At 47.4% G+C, this 23,985-nt stretch overlaps 2 protein-coding genes across 12 annotated transcripts in view; one reads left to right on the top strand and one right to left on the bottom strand.

The window, feature by feature from the left end:
• The window catches only part of dbn1 (drebrin 1), a 40,021-nt gene extending 33,762 nt beyond the window's left edge, over positions 1-6,259 (top strand). For 4 of the 5 annotated variants that reach the window (XM_072706367.1, XM_072706366.1, XM_072706368.1 and 1 more), the window contains 10 exons: positions 126-203; positions 799-950; positions 1,046-1,103; positions 1,617-1,670; positions 2,041-2,155; positions 2,920-3,027; positions 3,949-4,062; positions 4,473-4,975; positions 5,666-5,771; positions 6,072-6,259. In XM_072706367.1, coding sequence (XP_072562468.1) covers positions 126-203; positions 799-950; positions 1,046-1,103; positions 1,617-1,670; positions 2,041-2,155; positions 2,920-3,027; positions 3,949-4,062; positions 4,473-4,975; positions 5,666-5,771; positions 6,072-6,124 — 1,341 coding nt within the window. In that variant the 3' untranslated portion in view covers positions 6,125-6,259. The remainder of the gene's footprint in view (positions 1-125; positions 204-798; positions 951-1,045; positions 1,104-1,616; positions 1,671-2,040; positions 2,156-2,919; positions 3,028-3,948; positions 4,063-4,472; positions 4,976-5,665; positions 5,772-6,071) is intronic. The other variant, XM_023844972.2, reaches the window with a different exon arrangement.
• Positions 6,260-8,255: 1,996 nt separating this feature from the next.
• LOC111860827 (proline-rich protein 7-like) lies at positions 8,256-18,591 on the bottom strand. 7 transcript variants are annotated; one of them, XR_002842104.2, is made up of 4 exons: positions 16,483-16,792; positions 14,513-15,176; positions 10,190-10,911; positions 8,256-10,079 (listed from the first exon to the last, which is right to left on the bottom strand). XR_002842104.2 is itself a non-coding variant. In XM_023844876.2 (3 exons), exons 2-3 carry the CDS (start codon positions 14,790-14,792, stop codon positions 10,475-10,477), a joined length of 717 nt encoding a protein of 238 aa, XP_023700644.2. In that variant the 5' UTR covers positions 14,793-15,173; positions 18,468-18,591; the 3' UTR covers positions 8,256-10,474. The 7 variants fall into 7 exon arrangements, 6 of the variants coding, with proteins under 6 accessions (XP_023700644.2, XP_023700643.2, XP_023700641.2 ...); XM_023844876.2 differs by lacking the exon at positions 16,483-16,792 and adding an exon at positions 18,468-18,591 and having other exon boundaries at positions 8,256-10,911; positions 14,513-15,173; XM_023844875.2 differs by having other exon boundaries at positions 8,256-10,911; positions 14,513-15,173; positions 16,561-16,797.
• Between the last annotated feature and the right edge of the window lie 5,394 nt (positions 18,592-23,985).

Raw genomic sequence — 23,985 nt, 5'->3', positions numbered from 1 at the left:
AGGCTCAGTTTGTCCTCTGCGTCGAACCACACTGCTGGCTGACTATCCAAACCACAGGAGGGGACAGAGGACATGCACCATGCAGATGTGGTACACTGTCTCAATCCTCGTTGTCCCCACAACAGGGCACCACCTACCAGAAGACCAATGCGGAGATCGAGATGAAGAAAATCAACAGAGAAGAATTCTGGGAGCAGGCAAAGGTGGGGTCTGATTCTCCGCCAGCTCATGCAGCTCTTCCAGACTGTACCGACGGGTGGGGAGGTGGACCGGGAGGCTGCAAGCAGGCTTGATCTGGACCCTGCGATCCCTCCCTCCACCCCGGTCTCTCTCCCAAATATTTTGCTGCCTCGCCAAAAAGTCTAATCACGAAAGTATGGTGTACCTGAGGCCTGGAGCCGGTTTACCTGTGGGTCCTTGTAAGTCCCACCCAGGAGGAGGAATTCAGGACTCGGTTTATGGGCTTCATGTGAAGGTCGTGCATGTTCGTCCCCGGGGCTCCAGAGAGCAGTCAGTATGGGGTCAGCACGTCGTCAAGGGCTATGACCATAGCCAGGGGAGAATGAAAAACATTCAGTGAGGTCTGAAGTACTTAGGTCAGTAAGGGCATTAGTTAAGGATAATTATCTGTCCATTTTACTATCCCTCTGTGTGACTATCTTGTCTTTATTCCTATCTTTCAATATTCTTCTCACTCTCCTTTTCTCTATCCCTTTCTTTCCATCTCTCCATCCCTCTTTCTTTCTCTCTCTCTCTCTCTCCCCCCCCCCCTCTGTACCCACCCCTCGCTCCCCACAGCGTGAGGAGGAGCTGCGCAAGGAGGAGGAGCGGAAGAAGGCCGCGGAGGAGCGGCAGCGGTTTGAGGAGGAGCGCATGGAGCTGGAGCGGCGAGAGCAGGAGGATCGAGAGCGGCGGTACCGCGAGAGGGAGCAGCAGATCGAGGAGCACAGGTCCCGCCCACCACCCCGCACACTGCCCCACCGATAGCCACGTCCCCTCCATATAGTCCCGAGTAACAACGTCCCCTCTCTGTCTGCCTGTATAGGAAGAAGATGCAGGACGAAGAGGAGGCCAGAGAAAAGACAAGAGCCCAGGCCCTTATAGTGAGGACACTTCCATGAGTCTACTTTTACATTTGAAACCGCGGAAGATTTTTCGCTCTTTATTCCCCGCAACCGCTAATGAATCAGGGTTACTGTCTGCAAAGGACTGGAAGGGCTTTTTCTGCATGAGATGAAACTCCATCTGGCCGGCGTGCTTTCATTTCAAAGCCCTTCCAGCCATCGCCTGTGTGAGCCAACGCTGAAATCTCTGAGGTTCACATGCTCTGGCCCAGCCGCATTTCCGCCGCGTGAATGAAAACAGAAGGAAAAGTCGTACATTCTCCTGGGGGCTCGCTTCCCTTGTGGCCCACTGTCAAAACATAATGCAAACATTGCGTTAGCGGCTGTTTCTGGATGCGCTGTAAGGTGAACCGTGCAGTGGTGGCGCAAATGCAACAGATGCATCGCTTTCGCGTGATAGGTTGTATTAATATGCGGGGCGCGTATGCTTTGCTGCCCTCTGCTGGTGGGGAATTGCACAGCGAGTGTTAAAACCCCCTACTCCCTCTGCAGACAGAGCCAAGCTGTGACGACAGTGCTCAGGACAAGAAGGAGTCAGAAGTGGAGGTGGGTTGTTCTCGGAATATTCCATTAGGGGGCACTGTAAGCCCAAGACATAAAAAAAAAAGAGCTGGCAGTTTTTCAAAAAATTATTTCATCTTGTCTGCTGAGGTTGTTTATATCGCACTTTGCTGAGTCAGTAACATTATCGTGGGCTTCTTTTTCTGGAATGATGGATAGTTATCAGGTCGCTCTGCGTATTATTTTCCAGGATTAGGGGCAGTGTGTTACTTACTAGCGGCTGATGTGGTACCACTCCCCAGGCAGTAGATATATCTGTCTCTGCCCAGCGGAGCTCTGACGCCGTGTCCTGTATGTGTGTCAGTAGGGCTGTGCGTTGCATGTGGCTCAAACCGCGTTCGTGTTCTTGTGCCAGGAGGCGGCAGCCATCATCGCCCAGAGGGCCGATAACCCGCGGGAATTCTTCAGGCTGCGGGAGAAGGCCTTGGTCAGCGACCAGGACGACTCCCCTGTCTCCGTCCACAGGACCGGTAAGGCTGTTGGGTGAGGCTTATGAAAGGTGCGGGGGTTATTGGGGAAGGGGGAGGAGCCAACCCACGCCAGGCTCTGATGTCACGCCCATCCGCCCACCGCGGTTGGTGGATCAAATAAAAAGGGACAGCCCACTTTTCACATCCACCTGCAGGGGGCAGGCTGCAGGTGTGTCAAATGCCACGTTTCGGTTTTGTGGGGACGTCCGCAAGCCCGGTCTCCCAGGGTTACGAGGACATCCGCTGACTTCATGCTTCCTCATTCTGCCCCAAGATGACCATCCTTACCCCAACTGTCAACTGTAGTTCCCTCCACTGGCCTGGTTTTCAATACTCTCACTGGACCTTTAGGAGATATGACCAGTTCCTGGGGTCAGAGAGGTCTGAGGCGTGGACACACCACACAGGCATCTCCTCCCAACCTCTCTCACCATTGCTCCTCTTTCCGTTCTGTTCTGCCTTTCCTTCCACTTCTCCTTTTTACTTGACACTAATTTCTGCAATGATGTTTCTACACCACTAGGGGGTGCCAATAACTTTCCTTGCTTTTCTGCTCTGGCACTGGTTCTTACCTTGACTCTCCCTCCCCGCCCTGCCCCTCCACCCCCTGCACCACTTCATCTTGTCTTCTTGCCCTCCCCCTCCCCCTCCCCCCCCACCCCCACCCCCACCCCGTGTGCCTCCATTCCTCGGTCACCCATCTGTGTGTCGGTGTGTGCGTGTTGTGTCCCGCCCTCCCCCGGGCCCTGTCTCCTGTCTACCAGGCCGCTTGGACAGCCCATTCTTGAAGCTCCAGCACTGTGAGCCGGGTCTGCCCCCCCAGGCGGCGTCGCACGCCCCACCTCACACCCGGTTGCAGCCAGGTCCACCTGGTAGGTACTGAGGTCCCCCTCCCCAGATGCCGGAGGGCACACTGCAGGGAGATAGTGCCCAGACCAGCCTACTGACCCCCAACCCCCCCCCCCACCCCCACCCCCAACTAGGATCTTGCTTCTCTGCTGAAAACCCCCTGTTACCCCGTCCACAGACTGTAGTACTAGGTCTCAGTAGGTCAGTAGGGTAACTGGATTCACTCTGACTCAACAGGCTTGCAGACCCTGCAGAAAACAAGGCATCTGTGATGTCACCGGGTTGCTGGTCCACGGCTCAGAGGGGTCGCTAATGCTCCTTTAGCATGTGGCCCTCATGCTCCCGCTCAGTGTGTGTCCGATGCTCGCCTGATATGAAACCTTGTCCGTGTCTGTCGTCGTGTCAAATTCGACTCACTGCTTTTTAATTTATATTTAATTTTGCTTCATTGCTGGGAAGGTGTGGTCTAAAGAAAAGACTATGCTGTACTCATTACAGCCAGTAGTCCTAGGGTCAGCTGTCGCTCCACCTACGACCCCTCTGCCTTTATACGGTCATGTATCTCGACGGACACTAACCCCCTCGCATCTGGATGACCTGTGAGTGTGTTGCTGTCCTCTGCCTGGAGGGGGCGACACCACTGATTCGATTAGACATGGAAATCAGACGCACAGGATGTGTTTGGGGTCATGCTCGGGAAGGCGAGTCCACTGCAAGATGGTGTCGGTGACCTGTGGGCCATCCTGGACCGCTCCTGTAACAAGTGGGCGGGGACAGTCTGGGACAAGGAGAACCAGCCTGGATGCACACGGGGAGGCGAGCCACACAGCTGTCATGTGACCGCGCCGCCGTGTCTGGGAGCAGTTTTGTACAGTTGCTGTGGAGGTGCCCTTCCATGTGCCTTATAGTGAAGACCTCTCCTCCTCCCTGACCCGCTCCACCAGAAAACTCAGCAGAAGGGTCCTCAGAGCGTGCCATGGAGGGCCTCTCGCCTACACCCATCCCCACCATCGTCACCACGCCCATCCAGGAGGAGGACACCTACCAAAACGAATGGGGTAAGGTCACCGGGCCATTCTGTCCTCCCGATTCCCATTTTTTCATTGTGAATAGGGTCTCTGAAGTTGCCCATAGAGGCTGAATACTCTTGTCCGGTGCGGGAGGAATGCTATGCCTATAATCAGAAGGTTGCAGGTTCAAATCCCCTGGTTGGCACAATTCACTGTTGGGTCCTTGAGCAAGACCCTTTACCCCAGTTACTCCAGGGACTGGCTGACCCTGCTTTCTCAACAACAACAAAAATGTATGTTGCTTTGGACGAAAGGATTTGCTAAATAAATAAAATGTAAATATGGAAGCACACCAAAGTATAATTGACATTGATTGAATTCACAAATGGTAGCATAACAATACTGAAGTCAGCCGTATTTCTGGTTGTTTCTCCGTTGCCCTCTCCACTCCGCACCAGACCCTGAGCCCGAGCAGCGCACCCCTGTGCAAGAGTCGGCCCCCGCCAAACCTGTTCAGAGTGTGGCCCCATTGGCCAGAGAGACGCCTGACAACCACTCAGACTTCGGGGTGCCGCCTGACGCCCCGCCCCAGCAGGAGACAGACAGCCTGCTGGACCTATGGGAGTCAGCGGGTCCCACCCCTGCCATGGCACCCTCCCAGGCAGCCCACCTCATGGACCTGATGGGGGACCCGGTGGAGGCGGCGCCGGCCGATGTCAGTGCCGGACTCCCTCAGCCGCTCCTCGACTTTGATGACCTGCCTGAGCCCCCCGCCTCCTTCTGCCAGGGCCCGGATGGGATGGATGACCCGGCTCACCAGGTGGACCTGGGGGGCCCACACGAGATGGGCCTCAGCTACCAGCAAACGCTGGTGCAGGCCGGCGGCTCTGACAGCCAAGAGCTGGATGATGGTCAACTGCTCATGACCAACGGGGACACGTTGCTCAAAGAGAGCACCCAGGTCAGCACCCTGACCAGCTGCACCATCTCATAATGGGACAGCTCTGCTAACACTGTCTTTAGCTAGTCATCATCTATATAATGAGGTTACTATTTGTAGACATATTAAATTGCCATTCCACATTCTATACAGTGCCTTTCACTGCATGATTACAGAATAATAATTTAGCTTCTAATATTAGCAGACAGCACTATGCAGCCCTAACTGCACTTACTGATCATGTGCTTGTGCTCATCTTCTTTGCAGGTTAAAACATTTATCGTACGCCCGCAAATATACACATTTTTGTTGTCTTTCTTCTTTACATTTATTTATTTTGCGGACAGCTTTTTGTTGTATAAATGTGGCAGATAACACTTCATCCAGTCATCCACACAGAAGAAACACAAAGCCTTTAAATTAGCTCACGATCGCTATGCATACCTCCAGGTTCAATTCTACCTGGATTTCTGCTAATGGGATGCGTTCTTTAAATTCGCCACTAGATGGCAGCAATTTTCAAGGAACATTAATAAATGCGGAAACATACAGTGCTTGATTATTGGAATTAAAAGGAAGTTCCTCTAAAAATCGAGACAAAGGCAGTATAATACAAAATAGCTGACCCAATAAAGCAGTGTGTTCTCTGTTTTGGCTGCACATCCTGTACATTTGGAGGAACTGGATAGATTTTTGTTGGTGTTTCTACAGGCGAGCGAGGGTTACTTCAGCCAATCACAGGAGGAGGAGTTCGCCCAATCGGAAGACTGCTCTGCCAAAGCCACTCCGATGCCAGTGTTTTATAACAAACCGCCAGGTAAGGGCTTTAAAAGGAAAAATCTTGCTTTGCAAATTCAAATCTATCTCTGTCCTGATCAGATTAGCTTGGCCCCGAGGTTTTCAGAGCGCGACAGGATGTCCTGGAGGTAGTGAAACTGCCCTGTGCTTATATTACATATTTTTAAGTGGAAGTGCGATCTCGTACCTTTAGGCAGCAATTCTGTCGTTGTGTAAGAAACGTTTCCTCAGTAAGTTACGTTGTGAAATACAGAAATGGAGGACTTTCTAGTGTTAAATATGGATGTTAACGACCTCCCCCCATAACGGCTTCTCTCAGAGATTGACATAACTTGCTGGGACACAGACCCCGTGGTGGAAGATGACGACTAAAATGGTGCCAGACTGGAAGAGGGAGGTAGAAGAGACTCGCCTTCAAGAAACTTAACCGTGTAACAATTAATTAGTCTTGCATTAAAATAAAAAAAAAAAGTTAAAAAAAAAAAAGTTTCTAAAAGGAACTTAAAAGGCAGTGAAGGGATTTGGGGTTATTGTTAAAGATGCAAATGAGTTTTTCTTTTTTTTTTGCTTGGGCTCCTCGTAATTATTCCCCGTTTGTTTTGGGCATGCTGAGGACAGCTCAGAGGTGATTTTCACCATCTCACAGTGCGTGCTGCTTCTTGTCGGGCTGCAGACAGACTCGCTGTACCATGCAAGTGTAAACTGGAGCATTGATGCACCAGTCCTCATTCAGCTGGTTTTCTCTGGGTCAAACCTGGTCCTGTTCCAATCTGTGGCCTCGTTCATACCTTTTACCTCACACAGGTCCAGATCTTGCCCAATAGCCCCCAATATCCCAAGTGTACATGACTGAGACAACTGATTTTGTCTACTTTAATTCTGCCTTAGTTGCAGGTTTCCACCTAAGGGGTAATAGCTAGTTTTCCTCAGATTAGGGAATCTGTGTATTCAGGAAAACTGGCCCTTAGTGAAGGTACATGAATGGAAACTGACAGAAGATCCTTTCCCATCCCCCAAAAAATGCCTGGTTAAGTGAAAATAGACAAACAATACTTACAGCAATATACTGCTTCGCTAGTAAATTTATAAAAAGTTTTCCTTACTAAAGTTTCCCTATTTCAAAGACCAAAGTTTGTGGATTCAGACTACCTATTAAATGTGCGTATTAATCATTAGACTTAGAGAAGTTTTACTTAGTGGTGGTCGTGTTCCTGTCTAGTCCTTCTGTCTTCTAAACGTTCAATGATTTGGGGAGATTTTACTGGGCACTCCTGCTGACAACAACGACCTGCTTTGTGAACCCACCGGCATCACCGGACTACAACTGACCCATTAGACTGCTTTATTTTAGATTCTTTTCTGACAGAAAAAAAAGACTTTTTATAAATACTGCTATTTTTCAAGGCGACTCTTCATTCCCACCTGCAGTGGTGTGACTTCATAAATACAACATAGCAACATAAAGCTGAATGTTACCTGGCAAGAACTGTTACATCTCAAAGACTCGACAACTTCACAAAAAAAACCACACAAAAAAAAAACAGATAAATCCTCGAATATTACTCTAATGGCAAATACTCTGTAAAGGTTTGTTGTCTTCCATTTTCTGTCCAGCCCAAGGAAACCTACTGACTTATCCGAGGCCTCAACACTGAGCTCCCCCCACCAAAAAGAAGGGCAATGGAGAGGCCTTGTAGCCGAACAAGCAATAAGACTGACCTACGTGATCTGTGTGTAGTATAGATGTGTAAATAACCGTGATTTTAGGATTACTAATCTAACGCCGATTAACGGTGGCGACATTATTTATAATCGTGGACTAGATTCAGTCAAGGGACACTTTTGGACTCGCGATTCAATAATTCAATGATGATAATATTTTGCCGTTAGTGATTGACTGGCTTGCGTGTTCCCCAGAAAATCTGATTTTGAACCACCCGGCATCTTTAACAATAACCACGGACCTCCTGACATGGTTTCAGTGTCTGTCCACACCTTTTAAACATCTTTTAAAGTTTACGCTCTTCCTCTGTCATGCTGCTCGGAATCCTCAGCCTCCCCGACTCTGCCTTTGCGAATTCTTGTCTTTCTTTTTCCATACTTTCTTCTATGGCTTCTCTCTCTGCTTGATTTCATCTGCTTGCCACCCTCTCCTCTTCAAAACAAGCACAAGACTTTATTTTTATTTCTGTTAATTGCTCCATCCTCATGTATGTTATTAAAGAACGTTAAAAAAACTCCATACAAGTTTCAGAGTTTTCACTCTTCACTCACAAAATAAAACGCTCAGGCACTCGTTATAACCAGAGAACCACAAGGTTACATAAAACATCTCCAATCCCAGCCTTGTGGTACATCTTCGGTGTCTTCAGAACCTTCTGCAGGTCTGCACCCACTGAACAGCTCATCATGGTTAAAAGGCAGAGAGAAATATGACCATGCTGTACATTGCAAATCAATATGTATGAAGATCATCAGCAGCAAGGAAGCACCTATTCTCCATTTTATTTATATAGTCTTTTATTATGAGAGACTCTGGCACAGAGTATGCACTTTACAGGCCTGGCCCAAGGAGGTTTCTTGTCAACATAGTACGTTATTCATGGCTATGGAACCTACAGCTGACCACACGATGTGTCACAGATCACGCACAGAGCACCTGTAAAACAGCATCGGCTTCACGGTTCGTGTGATTCGACGCGGTGATGGATTATGAGACAGTAAAAGTCATGCCGTTTCGGCTATGACGTCACTTTGCCCTTCTAGGTCACCTGTTACGTCTGAACACAGTTTAAAATTCGCTGCTTATATACAAATATAAAAATGCATTTATCTTGCATCTGACTCTACGTTTGAGAAAATCCAAATGGAAAAGCAGTACCAGTGTTCCTAGTAAACATTTTGGCACGGTAAAACCCGCCCGTGACTCTCCCACCCTACACATCTTCGCCGAAAGAGCGTCTTCACGGCTCCCATCGAAGCCGGCGGGTCGCACTGCCGCTATGTTGCCAGGCAACATCTGTGACGAGATAGACCGCGAGCGGGACGCCGATAGAGTCCGTCCTTTATGGCGCGAGAAGCACTTCCGCTGCGCTGAAATCGAAGGGGGAGATGTGATGCGTCCCCAAGCAAAATCAAATGCTGCAGCCATTTATATAAAAATATATGCGTAAAAAAAGAAGATAAACGCTGTATAACGAAACAGCAAACGGGCTAAAAGCGATTGTCTTCATATAAAGCTGTGGCACGCGAACTGGTAAAACAAATAATATCGAGGTAAAACAAATAAATTCACCGATTTGAAAACTTCTCTAAACCAGCACACGGCGCTGCATTAAGCGAGGCGAAGCTTGCCACGCACTCACTGGCTAAAACCATTCATTAAAAAACAAAAAAACCAATAGAATAAATAGTCTATTTCACATTGCACATGCAGAACCACAGATGAGTGCAATACAAAAATCTGATAGTGGGAAGCTGTCAGAGCACTTAAAGCCGCGTGATAGTCGCTCTTTAAAAAAATACGTTAATATAATTCACTCATAATTGCCCATTTTGGTAAAAATGTTGCTTTAGATGACCACAGTGGATTTCTGGAATATAGTTGAGGCTCTTCGTTCTTAACACGGGAATGAATACGAAAATAAAATGACACACAGAAATCATTTGGAAAAATCACTACTGAAAGACACACTTTACAGGTTCTAAATCAGTCTTCATTCAGTACATTGGGGGGACTAGATCCTAGGAAATGAGTCAGCAGTGTGAGTGGATCTATTCCAACAAGAGTGAGGGATCCCATCTACACCCTCTCCTTCAATGTGAAAACCCACACCAGGTAGGACTGGCAAAATCCCGTATAATTCCCAAACAGGTCAACTGGTCCTTCGAATCCCATGGCAATGTAAGGCTGAGATCTCCACCACACATACAAAAAGTAAAGGTAAATCTGTTTCCTGAACAGCAATATTAGAAGCAGGTTAAATATAGTGAGTTCCCCGCTATGGATCTTTTTTAGGACAAAATAAAAGTCACCCTCGACGGTCATTTGTTGAGCAACAAGAAGAAACTTGGCATGGGTTAACTTCATTAATTATAATCCATGCAGTCACCAGACAAAATCTTCAGAGGTATTATAGACATGGATGGAAAAAAAAGAATGTAAAAAGCACTCACTGTCAGCTACTTCTTTTTCTAAAAATGAATAAATAAATAAAGATCAGCTTGATTACTGGAAGGAATGTGGCTGTGGAGAAGCGTGGCCTTCAGTTCTCACAGCGAGCAATATGCTGACTGACACTCCACAGTCACTCGAGTCAGATGTCCTCTGGGGAAAATAAAAACAGGAAAAATAAACAAATCAGGCCCTTGAAGATATTAAACAGCCCAGAAAAACCAGTGAGCCATTGATATTCACGGCAAAAACTTGCAGCAAACCTGCAGGCCCTATGAGGTCAGCGCTTCCAGGTGCCAGTTTTCGAATAGTTAGTCGTTACACTAAGTGCGTTTGGCGCCATGGCAACGGGAGCAGGCCGTAAAGGATGCTCGTCGTCGGGACGACGCACCGGCGATGAGTCCCGCTTCCGGCGGCTCCCTCCCCGCCCCTTTCTCGCCATGTTGAGGCAGCGTTTCCAGGAGAACGCTGAGATGTGCTCACACCTTTCAGGAGGCCGGAGCTGAAAATAAACAGCGAGCGGCAGTCTTGAAGGGAGGGGAGTTGACTTAAACGGCAGTGCTCCTGCCGAACACGGGGAAGGCGGTGGGCAGGGCACAGGTGTCGTCCAGCCGGGGTCGGTGAAGCCCCAGCTCCACGTTGGTCCGCCCTCCCCGGGGTAGGGTGGTGTAGGCCGAGGCTTGGGCCTCAGAGGCCTGGTTACTGCAGTTCAGGTCCATGGTGGACAGCATGCGGCCCAGGGAGTCCCAGCGCTCGTGCACATGAGCCGGCAGGTGGATGAGGGTGGAGTAGCCGCGCTCCGGGAATGCCACGTCCGGCGCCGCCTTGCTCGTCTCCGAGTCCTGGGGCTTCCGGGACGTCCCGGACGGCGGTTTGGTGTACGTCCCTCCCCGGCTGTCGGCCAGGACCTCGCTGTATGGGGGAGGGGGGTCCTCCATCTGCACGGCCTCCTCGTAACACGGCGGCTTCCCAAAAATATCTGCTTCTGAGGACAGACGGAAATAGCATGGAGCTCGCATAACAACAGAACCGGTAGCTTCAGAAGTCGCCAAGAGCAAATCTAGGATTTTTCTTAAGGAGGTGCACATAACAGGGGCCGTGATTCATGCAAAGGGGCCAACATCATCATTAACCAATGATATGTTTTGAATCGGTGAGTGACATAGGAGGGATACTCCAGGGGCCAATCAGCTGGGGTCAATATCCCTGTGGCCCCGCCCCCATATAAACTCCTAGAAGGAACCCATAATTCTGTAAATCCTAATCTTAACAAGGCTTCCACCCCCCAATCCCTCACGTCATAATAAATGCATGCCGAGCAATAACAGAAGTTAGCGTCCTGTGAATTACTTTCTAGCATTTAATTCTCCCAGCTGAATTTCCGATCCCTGTATTCATGTGACTGAATGCATCTCAATCTCGCCCACATCAGAATCAAATCATCCTGCTCCGAGAGGATGATTCATCGATAGTTAATCACCAAACACCATTTTTTTTTTTTTTGGTGCCTTTTAAATTCCTTTCAAAACCTCTGTGTGATCCATCCACGCAGGGCAGACGCAGGACAGATCGTGTGGATGAGCCCTGTGTATAATTATGATGACGCTCGAGGTTTATCGGGGCACCAAGATTTTTTTATTTACGACCAAAATATCAACGGCTGAACAACAAAGTGAAGAAAGGGCCCAGACCGCAAGGACGAGGAACTGAATATGAAGACTGACCTAAAATAAACAGTGACTATGCTTAAAAAAAATATATTATACTCACAGTAATTACTACAGTAATAACCTGATAAAATGTAAACATTTGCTGATCCGTTGAACATCAGCTGGAGAGACGACAGGATACAGCAGATTGTAAACATTGCCTTGTTGCGGTGATTTGGTCAGCGCATTATTTACACATATGCATGACAAACTCGATTAAGCTTCTCCTCGGGGCAGGGTGATGTAACAGTCTTTATCTGCGTTTTCTTGGAAGACGTGCGGGCAGATGGGTTTGAGCGTCACGCCGCTGCGTTGATTCCGCTTCCCAGCTCCACATAGATCATGTGACCCTTATGGCAAAGGAGCGCACCAATCATCTTCACCTGAGGGGGGGCCCAGACGCCCACCTGACCCACCCTACGGCGGGAATCGGAGAATTCCCACATTATTCCTAAATAGAATTCCACCCCCCTAGTGGCCAGTTGCACCTCTGCATGCTGCAAGCTAATTATCAGTGCCAAAGCACAGTAAAATAAGAACAAATGAATGTTATTTTGTTGGATGGCCTGCCAAGCGAATTCTAGAACCTTCTGGGGCACTGATTGGAGCAATTACATGAGATAAAAACAGAGAGTAAAAGGGGCAAGCCTCAATAGCTAGGAGCCACTCAACAGCTATATTTAAGAGACTTGGCTTTGTGAAAACGATAATCATGTCTTTACATAACATTAAAATGATAATAAAAATGTTTAAATGGGTGACCAGCTTAGCCACTTAAGCTCAGCTATAAAAACAACAACATGTATTTAAAAATGCAAGTAGAGACCCTGGTGCTGAAATATGTTAATATTTTATGTTAATGTTAAATATATAATAAGTTAAAGCAGTGCACTGACAGCCTAGTCCATCAAGTGAGCCCAAATAATTTTTCTTATAATACAATTAAGCATAAATCTACACCTTCATTTCATAAAAAGTACGCCTTTTAGAATGACCCTTTGTGATCATTGATGCTTTTTGGTTGTCTAACATTTATGTGGGTATGATCTTAAACATAATTAAAAGTAGCCCCTAATAGCTTGAGTTTTTTTTTTCTATTTGTGTAATGAAACTGACATAAAAAAAGACGGGGAGAGAAAATAATAAACCTCAGTTACAGCTTCCGAATCTTTGGCCTTCGGCGTTTAAAACATTCCGGAGCATAAACTGACGAGCACCCCCACAGAGGGAATCTGGGACGAAATCTGTCCGAAAGAAGACAGCAGCCTTTTCTGCTCTGGCATGTGGAGGGATTAGCAGGTAGGAAGTGGACACCGTAGGACCGCGGTACACTGACCTCGACGCCGCCCAGAGCTGGCTGCAAAACATGCATGATCTCAGTCTGGGTGTTCCAGCGCCCAGCCCCGCCTGAGCGAGAAAAACCCACTTCAGGCTGTTCCCTACCCACTTGAGAGCAGGTGACAGGTAACCAAACACCACCCCCACCCCGCCCCGCACAAAAAAAAACCAAGAAGAATACACAGCTCCTCAGCCAGCTGTTGGCGTAAAATCAACCTCAAACTGCCCAGCACAGCCTGCCAGATCCCAGCGGGCCAACCAGAACGTTGCCCCATGTGACATCCCACTGAACGGTATAAGGGACTGGTATTTACTTTGAAATTACGGACGGCACAGGGACCACCGGGAGGGATGGGTCAGCGCATGCAGTGTCCCCGACGTGCCCCCGACGTGCCCCCAGGAAAAGGATTATATCTAGGACCGCATACGCTATTCAAGGACACCCCTGACAGGGCAGTAACAGCTGTGAGGTGATGGATGGTGTCCAGAAAACGGTTCTAAAAGGAAAAGCACTGGGAAGTACTTTATAATACAAAGGTAAAATACAGAATACATTAATAATACAGATTTTGACATTTATCGTAGCTTGTATAATCATGAATAATCACCACCTATATGTGAACACACAGACACTTGGAGAACCGCACCTTAGATCAGAACCTGACTGACGTTCGTCACTGAGCGTTTTTACGTTATACGTTACGTATACGTTTTACGTTACGTTTTCTCATTGAGGGACTTGCTCCATCTTGGGGGAACCAAAGCGGACGCCCCCTCCTCACATGGCTCAGTGATCTGAGCACTAGCTGCCGTCTCCGGTGTCACCCTGGGTTTTCCTCCTGACCCGTTGCCCGGTTACCAGCCAGCCCCGCTGCTAACCGATCGTAGCTAGCGCTTAACCGCGCGCTCTAACCTCTTCGGGGCCGTGCTGTGCGCCTGCTCCTGTATCTATCACAAGACGAAGGTCCCACCTTTGCACGGGGATATATTTAAATTCAGATCAAAACTACCAAGCAGATGATGAGCTCCTTAAATTGCATATCCCAGATAGTTCTCGTTCCCAGTCATAATGACTAAATGTGAACTTATTATTGACAGCCCATTTTACTGTGGCTTGTCCTCATGCTGGACTGACACCCTGTTTCATGAGTCGCATTGACATTCACATGGTGGCATAGTTCGTCCCCACAGCTGGACAAGGGTCTGAGCCGTGCCGACAGGCTCCGTGCCACTGGCTTTAGGACCCTGACGCTACCGCGCCTCTGCTGTCTCTTTCCTCCTCAATGCTTCTAGCTCAGATCCTAAAGAGCGGACCAGCTGTTCTCATAAACTTCCTGTAGAGTCCTCTAAACAGCTTGCAAACCAACATTGCACCTGAACCACGAACCGAGGAGACGGACAGTTTAGCTGAGTGAATAAGACTGGGGTCACATCATGGGACAGACGACCGTCGTCATGGGAACCTTCACATTACGAGGATGGATGTGGAGGGGAAGGTGCAGGAGATGGTCACAGAGAGAACGGGGTGGCCAACTGTACCTTGAGGGCTGGACCAGGTGCTAGGCACCATGGAGTGGGGGACCGGCACAGGCACCGGCAGGATCTGGGGTGGGCCAAACTGGGGGGGCTCCGCACGGCACTCCAGGGGCTCCATCTCCAGCGTGCGCAGGCAGCGCTCCCGCTGTCGCTCCTCACGGCGCCGCTTCAGTCGCCGCTGCAGGACGCCGCAGAAGCAGCAGAGCACCACGATGAAGGCCCACACCAGCCAGAACCCGGCAAAGCATGCCAGGAAGGTATAGGTGCCCTGTGACATCACCATGCTGCCGACTGCGGGGTGCACTTCCTCCTCAGGCCTGCAGGGGTCACACGCCTGCCCAGGAGTCCGCCGTCCTCATGCTGGGAGTCTCGACAGTGGTGCCCCCCCCCCCCCCGCACCCCCTGCCTTCAGTGTCTTGGAGTTATCCTGGAGGGGCAAATTCGTCAGAGGGGATCTCAGCTGTACCCCACACCGTCCGGGTGCGGTGCGTAGTTATGATATTCCTCCGGTGCTTTCGGGTTTCAGGTCCACCCAGAACATGTTTTCAGGTGAACATAGAGGTTGGGTTACATAGGAACATCCTCTGTTCCACTGTAGGATACTGGAATCCGATGGTTTTAAGTCCAAATAGCTCAATCCTTAATTAAATCAAACCCCCACCTTCTGCTGTTCAGAAAAGAGGAACAAATAAGGAAGATGATATCATTTCAAAATATCCAGCAAAACAGAATCATTGTTTTTTAACAAAAATTAGGAGCTTGAGCAAAGTTTGAAGAAAAGACATGATCTCTTGGATGTTAGTTCGAATTATATAAATGTATTTCACCGACTTTTAGAAATTCTGAAAAAAATACACCCTTAGGGTGTCTAAATGTGAACTACAGCTGCTGTATAACCACAGATTTTAACACTGTTCGCCATGCGACGAATAGGACGACTGAAGAATTGTGTTTTCATTATTGTATTAACCATTGACACCACAGCGAAGCATATCGCCTTAAATACACAAAAACACACCCAAGCCGCCCGCAACGTTGTTTTAACCTAATCAAAATGGTTCGCAGATCTAAGATTTAAGATTTTTCATTTTCTCAATCCTTTAATATCGGAAAACTATTGCATTTGCGTGCTATTTTCTGCAGCCTCCCAGGTCCTTCCCGAGGGCACCGCCGGCGCTCCGCGCATCACACCTGTGATTTCCGCCCACTCTGCAAGCAATCTGCGATGCCACGTTCAACCATCAGCGTACAATACTTAAAAACGGCCAAATCTCCCGAAACACTGCTTCCTCACTCATTCTGCCTGGTTCACTTCCACCCGTAAGGTATATATTATAATAAAAAGTAAATTGTTTACGCTACGTATAACTGCTTGGTTACCGCGTTAAACAGCATCAATTAGGTACTGATACGTGAATTGTTGTGCGGTCGTTTGCACACTCATGTCAACAAGTAGTCCACAACAAGCGAATGACATATAAAGCCAAATTTCTCAATAATGACATACGGACTACGTGTCTAGGTTCAGAAGTAGACAACATGCACCATTTCCATTCGTGATCACATTTTACATCTCTCCATACATCTGCCGATCGCTACCTTTCATTTACGTAATGTGGACATCCGGACAAGCAACACGTTTCACGAGATCCCATGCGATCAAAAACATATATACATTAAATGATCTGTCGGCGCAAATATTATTAATGGTCGATATGTACATAACCGTCATTTAAACACAATGTAGGCTACAGATGAGCGCATGCATGGAGGTAAACGCATCTCTAAATTTCAGTATTTAGTATCCAAAACCATCTGAACATAGAGTCCCAGAGTCGCCAGGTCTGATTTAATAACACACGTCTTCTACTCTGGGTCATTAAGGTGGCAATTACGCATCCTGATCGACCATTTAACTCCGAGTCTTCTGCCATTAAGCATTTTAAACGTATAATCGTCGGCCGTTTATGTACCTGGACTGCACTGGAATATATGTGGCGATCAGATGTCCTGTTTGCTCCCAGGACTTCTCCGCAATCCGGTCCCTTTACCTTTCCATTGGGAAAGTGGGCATATCCATCACGTGTAGTTAGTGCTGTCGTGCGTCGAAATGACACATAAGAGTTTCAATAAAAGCTCCCTCTCTGCCGTCGCTCCTCCCTTTATTTTTTAACCATTTGCAATGCCACGGCACCGGTAAACTACCCAAAGTCCGTCATCACCTTCCTCCCAGTGGTAATTCAGTGTCATTTAATGTAATTTACCGGGCTACTATTTTATCTACATAAGAAAAGCTTGACATTTATACTGCCTGGAAACTCAAGTGACAGAAGATTGTTTTAGTATTTATGACCCGGTGTTTATTGAACAAGAAAAGTGTTAGGCAATCTTAAATTACCTCAGAGGATCCCAATAAGATTCTTATGTTAATCCTGCATCTCTAAGGTTTAAATCATTTGTACTTATATATATATAGCCTACTCTAACCAGGATGACGGATTTGTTAAATAATTGTCTTAATAATAATAATAATAATAATAATAATAGCCTTATTAACTGGTGTTTCGTTCTGTTAGATGCCAGTCTGGACCTTCGCAGATGATAACCAAATTCATTAATTGTACGGAATATATACGGGTGAGCCACGTGACCCAAGTATCTGGTATCTAATTAAGGTCATATACTGCAGGAAGCTCAGGTCACACCGCAAAGCTGTCATGCTTTAAGGGCAACTGACCCAGACACAGACAGACACACACACACACACACACACACGTTTGTATTCATGTCTTTCTGGGGACCTTCCATTAATTTCTATTGGGAAAAACCCTAATCCCAACCTTAACCTTAACCCAACCGTAACCCCTACCCAACCCCTACCCAACCCTTAACCAAACAAAATACACGAACTTTCCAAATTTGTTTTATCTTTCTTCATTGCAGACACATATTTTTATAATATTGTGTTTCCCCTTGTCCCCACAATATCAAAATAACAGTTTCTTATCACATTCTGGGGACATGTAGTCCCCACAATGTCATATGTACCCCCTCCCCCCCACCACCACGACACAACATCAAAATAACAGTGTGTTATCACATTGAGGAGACATTTGGCCCCCACAGTGTCAAATACACGTACGCTATCCATCTATCCCCCCCCCCCACACACATACATACATACATACATACATACATACACACACAAAGCTGAAGCTGGTTTGGAGCATGAGGCTACAACTTGACCACTGATGCATGTGTTAACAATACAATTACTTATTATCTTATCAAATTATAATAAGCAGACCCACGCAGCAGTCCCTAGTTTAACTTCAAACCCAGAGAGTGCCCTAGTCTTCAGCTTCACGTCAGAATGACGTCACCGTGGCGCTGAAATCTGGCGCTACAGCTGCGTATCGCTGACGCTCTCCTCGTGACTCCACAGCGCGGGTCTCCGCTCCGACTGCGCGCCGAGCCCCGTTGCAGCCGCGTCCGGCCCCCGAACAGTAAGATCGTTATGCATTCATCGTAAAAATGACACTTATTTGCCACTTGTGTGTAGAGCATGATTCATAGCACGCTCGCAAAAGAGCGGGCCGCCTGAGCGATGGCACAATGGAAGCACTGTGCGCTCCATATCGCAGCAGCACTGGAAGGCAGTTAAAGGCTCCCGCTCGCAGTTTTTAGCATGTCACTGCTGTTGACCTTTTGAAATATGCAGATTTTAGATAGATAAGCCAGTGAAATTAACCCCTTTGCACACAGAGCTCCTGTATCTCTAGTGTCATTGCTTCGGACATGAAGAGTAGTCCCTCGTCTGCTTCCTGTCATCTTTTTATGCTTTAATGAGAATGTGTACTTCATTCCGACTTCCAGTTGCAGTTCTCTACGGCTGCGTAGCTGCTTGGAATGCCAGGAATGGAATGGACTGACGACAGGGGGGTTGGAATCATCTCACCTGGAAAGATTCCCTCCGGTCTCCTCTGGTGTGGTCGTGACTGGGACTGCTGCGATTTGGTACCTCACCAGACAATCCCATAGACATGCGACTCGTTGGAGGCCTGACTATCTGGAAGCCAATGGGACGTCAGATTCCTGGCACGAAGAGCATCCTCGTGCTCCTCAAACCAGCCTGCAGCCTTTCCAGTGGCACCAGTTCCGCTGAGCTCACCCCAATCCAGGCAGCGGGTATAGATTTAGGGGTCCGTGACATGTTCTGGAAAGTTCCACAAAATTTTGAGGGGGTATTAAACTGTTCATAAAACCACGTCCATATGACAATCACGATATCAGTTCCCCCTGTGCTATATGTATGGGAATTTACACCACTCACTTATGGCACTGAATTCATACTTGCAAATTCACACTTACAAATGACTGTCTCTGATATTCTTAACAACATGATGATTTCATTCTGTCCTTTCAGGGATGTCAGACAGAAGAAGCAGGGCTGGGACTGGCTGTGCAGGGGGCTGCAATACCCGGGGGGACAACCTGTAAATAGGGTGCCAAACCCCTCACTGACCTCTGCTTCTCTTACGACGCCAAAGAAGTGTCAGTAGAACATCCACCCAATGGGGAACATTCCAGAAGAGCCCGTGTCATTTTCCATGCCGGTCGTGTACCTGAAGTCAATACAGTCTTTGTACACACTGAAGACCCTTAATACTCTGGCATTCCGACAAAAGCTCTAAGCATGTTCATATTTCCCCATTAACCAAACTCCTTGACTCATTGAGTACAATGTTGGCCCGAACCCTACTGCCATCTGTCTCTGAAAAGGTATTTACTTCCAATAAATCCTGTCACCCACTACGTCTACCTGCCAGGCGGTTCTGATAGCCATCCAAACCACAGGGGTCCTCATGAACGTTTGAGGAACGAAGCAACCGGAGAAGGAGATTGCAAGGTCGGCTGTATGGATCAGACACCAAGGCCAGAGAATCTTTTCCTAGCAGATCGGGAATCTTAAAAAGGAAGGCTATCTAGTGAGTTTGAGGGATTTTTTTTCTTTCATTGGAAGCTGACAGACGATGCATAACTTCAAAGAAAATCACTATATAGGGCTTTATTCTTCAGCCGGGTTTTTTTAAGGCAAACCGTCTTATCCTTCATTTAGAAATCTGAGCCGCACGCTCGAACATAAAGGCCAAGCTGAGGTATTGCCATGACAACTGTTATGACAAGAAACAGTCCTCAGACGCCCCTTTGACGACGCGCCGCTGACATAAACGCTATAAATGAAACGGCGGTCATCGCTTGCGCACCTGCTCTTGCCGACGCCGCTACTTCAACTGAAAAAATAAAATAAAACCGAGATCCTGGAGAATCGCGTTGAGTTCACAGAAGGTTTGACGCACTGTTAGCAACATGCTAAGCAAGTGCAGGTTCGGGTAGTGGTTTCGGAGTCAGGATAAGTTAATTCTGGATCCCTTTACTGCTTTCCACAGTACGTATTAAGCACAGGGAGGACAATATGAGTTGTTTTTTTTCTCACTTGGTCTTGAAAATAAATGTAAAAAAAAAAACATGGGATTTTCCACTTTCTTTTGCATGTTTCTCATGGGGGGGGGGGGGGTTTCCCATTGCTTCACAGTCTGCTCCTACACACATGACATTTAACGCCTTGTCAGCAATTAAGGTCTATACCCGATATCAACTGACCGCCCCTTAAACTTCACCTGCTCAGTTCACAAATGCAGCAGCGACGCTACATTTGTGCAGACTGTTCTTTCCACCTGCTCAGCCCGAATGGGGCAAAAGGTCCCCGGGACCCACCCCCGTGATGACTGGGGCATTCTGGACAGCACCAGGACCGATGTTATTCTGCTTCACCGCTATTTGCTACTCTTGATGTTTGCCTAGAGGTGCAAACGTTGAAAAGGCGTGTAGGAGCTGCTCCGATACCAATTGAAACCACTTCCTTTGCAGCAGTCACAGAGTCATACCGGAGTTTATCAGAAGAGTTGTCATTTATGGCCGCACACATACCCAAGTTTGCTGATTGTATGGGCTGTTTCTTGCTTACGGTCATTTTGATTACTCTGGGGATTACAGAGACCACAGTCCCTGCTGCTGAAAGGAACGCATCTGCACTTAGAAGCATCAAGGAACCATAGCTATATAGGTGCTATAGATATATTTGCATTTGCGGAAGCAATATGCATACAAATGTCGTGTGAGGATTTGGAGAGAAGTGTGTGCATATGTTACTCATTTAATTTCTGCCATCTGACATTAATTTATTAAACTGATGTCAAATAGCACCACTGATGCGTTATCTCGATGCATTATTTGGACTTTGAATATTCCTGACTGTTCTGGGTTTGTTGTTCTACACTTTTCCAACCCCCTGCGACCTCAAGGACCTTGATTTCCCAAATAAACAAGATCACTCTTTGTGTTCCGCTGAAGTATAACAAGAGATCAGAGGCAAGCTTTGAAGTTGCTGCTTTGGTCTCCATTGTGGAGTCCGTGAAGTACAGGCTGAACTTTCAAGATGTCATCTACAAGAAAGTTGCAGAAATCCTTAAAAAAAAAAAAAAAAAAAAAAAAAACATAGACAAACTCTACAACCTCAAAAATGATTTAAAAGTCACATTATCAACGGCCCTCGAAAATATGCTGATGCTGATTGTCCGGGTAGATGGACAGTCTACGGGGGCAGTGTGTGGCTCACTGGGTTAGGATGTGGTGCTGGTGACCGGACAGTCGCCGATTCGAATCCCATGCTCAGCAGAGTAGCTACATCTCCATCGTGTCCTGAACCACCAAGAAGTGCTTCCAGAGCTGCTGGATGGACAGCTGACCCCGAGTTTGGAGCCCAAGCTTCACTCTCACCTCTATACCTGTCTATGTGTCTTAAAAGATGACATGAATAGAAGTAGGGAAAAGAAAACAAGTTTTAATAAATGGCAAAGGAGCTTCACTCAGACTAAAAACAGCTGATTCGTAGGCATGAACTATACTGTACGGTACCAGATCGGGTCGTTTACTTGCAGATTGCGGCCAGACTCATGCTCATCAGTTCTCATGTGACGAATAAGCCAGTTCATCCTGCATCCTACAGACCGAGGAATCCAGTGACTCAGAACAATGTGACAAGTGGGAATTATTGGGGATGAATCCAAACGAGGCTTTCTGGGTGACGGGACAAATTCTGGGGGGGGGGGGCTTACGTGGACCCTTACGTGGACAATGTGGCCTGACTGATCTGGAATCTGATCTGTGGTGTGACACAATGCAGGAAAGCCCATGTGATCACAGACTGCTGGCATACAGAGGCGATGATGACACCAGAAGATCTTGGGAAGTTGGGGGGGGGGGGTCACTCTGACGTAGACTCCCACACTGTGGACTATGGGTGGGCGCACTTAGTCAGGGTTTCTGAATGGCTTCGTGGTCTTAAAAATGAAATGGAGGACAGTAAACTTCTTCAAGCTGTAATCAATGCAGGATTTACAGCAGAATTAGCACGGCATGCATTTCCCTGCCGTTACGAGTCAAGTCCCCTCTGCCGTTACGAGTCAAGTCCCCTCTGCCATTACGAGTCAAGTCCCCTCTGCCGTTACGAGTCAAGTCCCCTCTGCCGGCCAATGGGTAAGACTCCGGTGGGGGTGGTGAAAGGAGTCAGTGGTAAAGCAGGACAGAATAGCACTTTCTAAAAAAAAAAAAAAAGTTGCTGGATGAAGATCCCCAAAGGTCACCGTGCCCTCGAAAAAGTGTCATTTTAGTGGATAGATAAACCAGCGGAAAAGAGATGAAAATTATCCGCTGTCTAAAGAAGCCTGGTAGGAAATGACAATAATAATAATTACGATGAATAATACCTAGCCCTGCTACTTTGGGTCCTGGTGTGCCTCCTCGAGGTCTCCAAAGAGCACAGCGTAGTCTTTGGTGAGAGTTTCCTGAAGGCACGGTTGTGTGTGTGTCTGTGTGTGTGTGTGTGTGGACGATAACATCAGATATGTAAAGTTACAGTGGACTGACGATTTAGGCATGACAATCAAGGGAACTGAACAAATCACAAAGACATTTGAGACAGAAAAACCAAAGCACAGTAGACGGTGTTCAGAGGACAAACGTTAGATAAAAGGCACTAAAACTACCCCTTGCTGACTGTTTTTTGCGCAGTTTGCCGTAGCATTATATTGAAGGTTCCTTGTGGTTAATCGCAACTAAGTCCATGGACCGCGGAACGTTTGTGCTTTTGAAACGTTTTGCTTCTGAACGTTTTTGCTTTTGAAAAACGTTGGCGTAAACTGTCTTGTAAGAAAAAACATGGATAAATTCGCTCAAAAGTATTTGCAATTAATTTTGTGATTGTTCATCGTTGGATTTTTAACGGTGCTCCAAAAGTCACCCAAGCACGGGGATCTGAGTGGACCCCAGTTTCCATCTTCCATGACTGAAAAAACAATAATGGAGCGATTCACACTCAAACGCAGCAGCAATCTGAGCCTCTCTGACGCGACAGCCAGGACTGAGTGACGCTTATAATTGTTGCCTTAATTGTTCATTTAGGAGGCTTCTACATTCGTACTGAACCCCTTCAGCCGTTTAATAGGAAGGCTGAACCCCCTGGGAGGAATGACAGCCTTAGGCATCAGTCATCAGTTTAAAAAGCCCAACAATATGTTGTTAGCATGTCAGGATGTCGGTTGCCTAGGCAGCATATTTTTTTGACGGCATCCCATCCCGTTTTTGGGGAGCAGAACATCCCCGGTCTCAGGAGGCAGCATTTAGCAGAGGGTGCTTTTCAATATTTAACAAGTTTTTTTTTTCGTTTTTTTGTTAAACATGCAACGTTATTTATTTCCCTGAAATCCCTCTTAGGCGGGTTGCCTGGCAACGGGTTGGCTGGTGGAGATGGTGGGGGGCGCCAGGAGGCAGCTGTGACCGCTTAGGTGAAGAGCGGCGACGATCCGGGGATGCAAGTCGGAGGACGCAATCTTGACATTGGGCACGGCGGCCTGACCAATTTTACCTGTAGTTAACAGATCATTTTATAGTGTGACATATTTTTTTTTTAGCAGAGCAGAGCATTTCTCAAGGGCCCAACGGTGCAGTCAGTCGGCCAACCCTGGGATTTAAACCGGCAATCTTCCGGTTACAGGCACAGTGTTCTAACCCGTTGAGCCATTCACTGCTACTGGTCACCCTTGACTTCTTCAGGGAACAAAAACTTCCTCCGGCAACAGAATGACAAATCACATTTAAAAGGCAACGAGACAGGGAGGTATTCTGAGGCAGAGACACAAGAAATCGTCTAGTGCTCAGGATGTAGGAAAATCATCTAGTGCTCAGGATATAGGACTAAAACAGAATAAAAGACAAAAGCAGTCCAGACAGTATTACATATATATTTTTTTTATTGAAAAAAATTGATGAATAAGCAAAGGGAGGAACACATACACACACAAACATACACACACACACATTTTCCCATCTGAAAGGTGAATCACACAGCCAGTGTG

The sequence above is a fragment of the Paramormyrops kingsleyae genome, chromosome 24 (genome assembly GCF_048594095.1).
Source record: "Paramormyrops kingsleyae isolate MSU_618 chromosome 24, PKINGS_0.4, whole genome shotgun sequence".
Taxonomy (NCBI): domain Eukaryota; kingdom Metazoa; phylum Chordata; class Actinopteri; order Osteoglossiformes; family Mormyridae; genus Paramormyrops; species Paramormyrops kingsleyae.
This window is presented reverse-complemented; position numbering and strand designations above follow the sequence as displayed.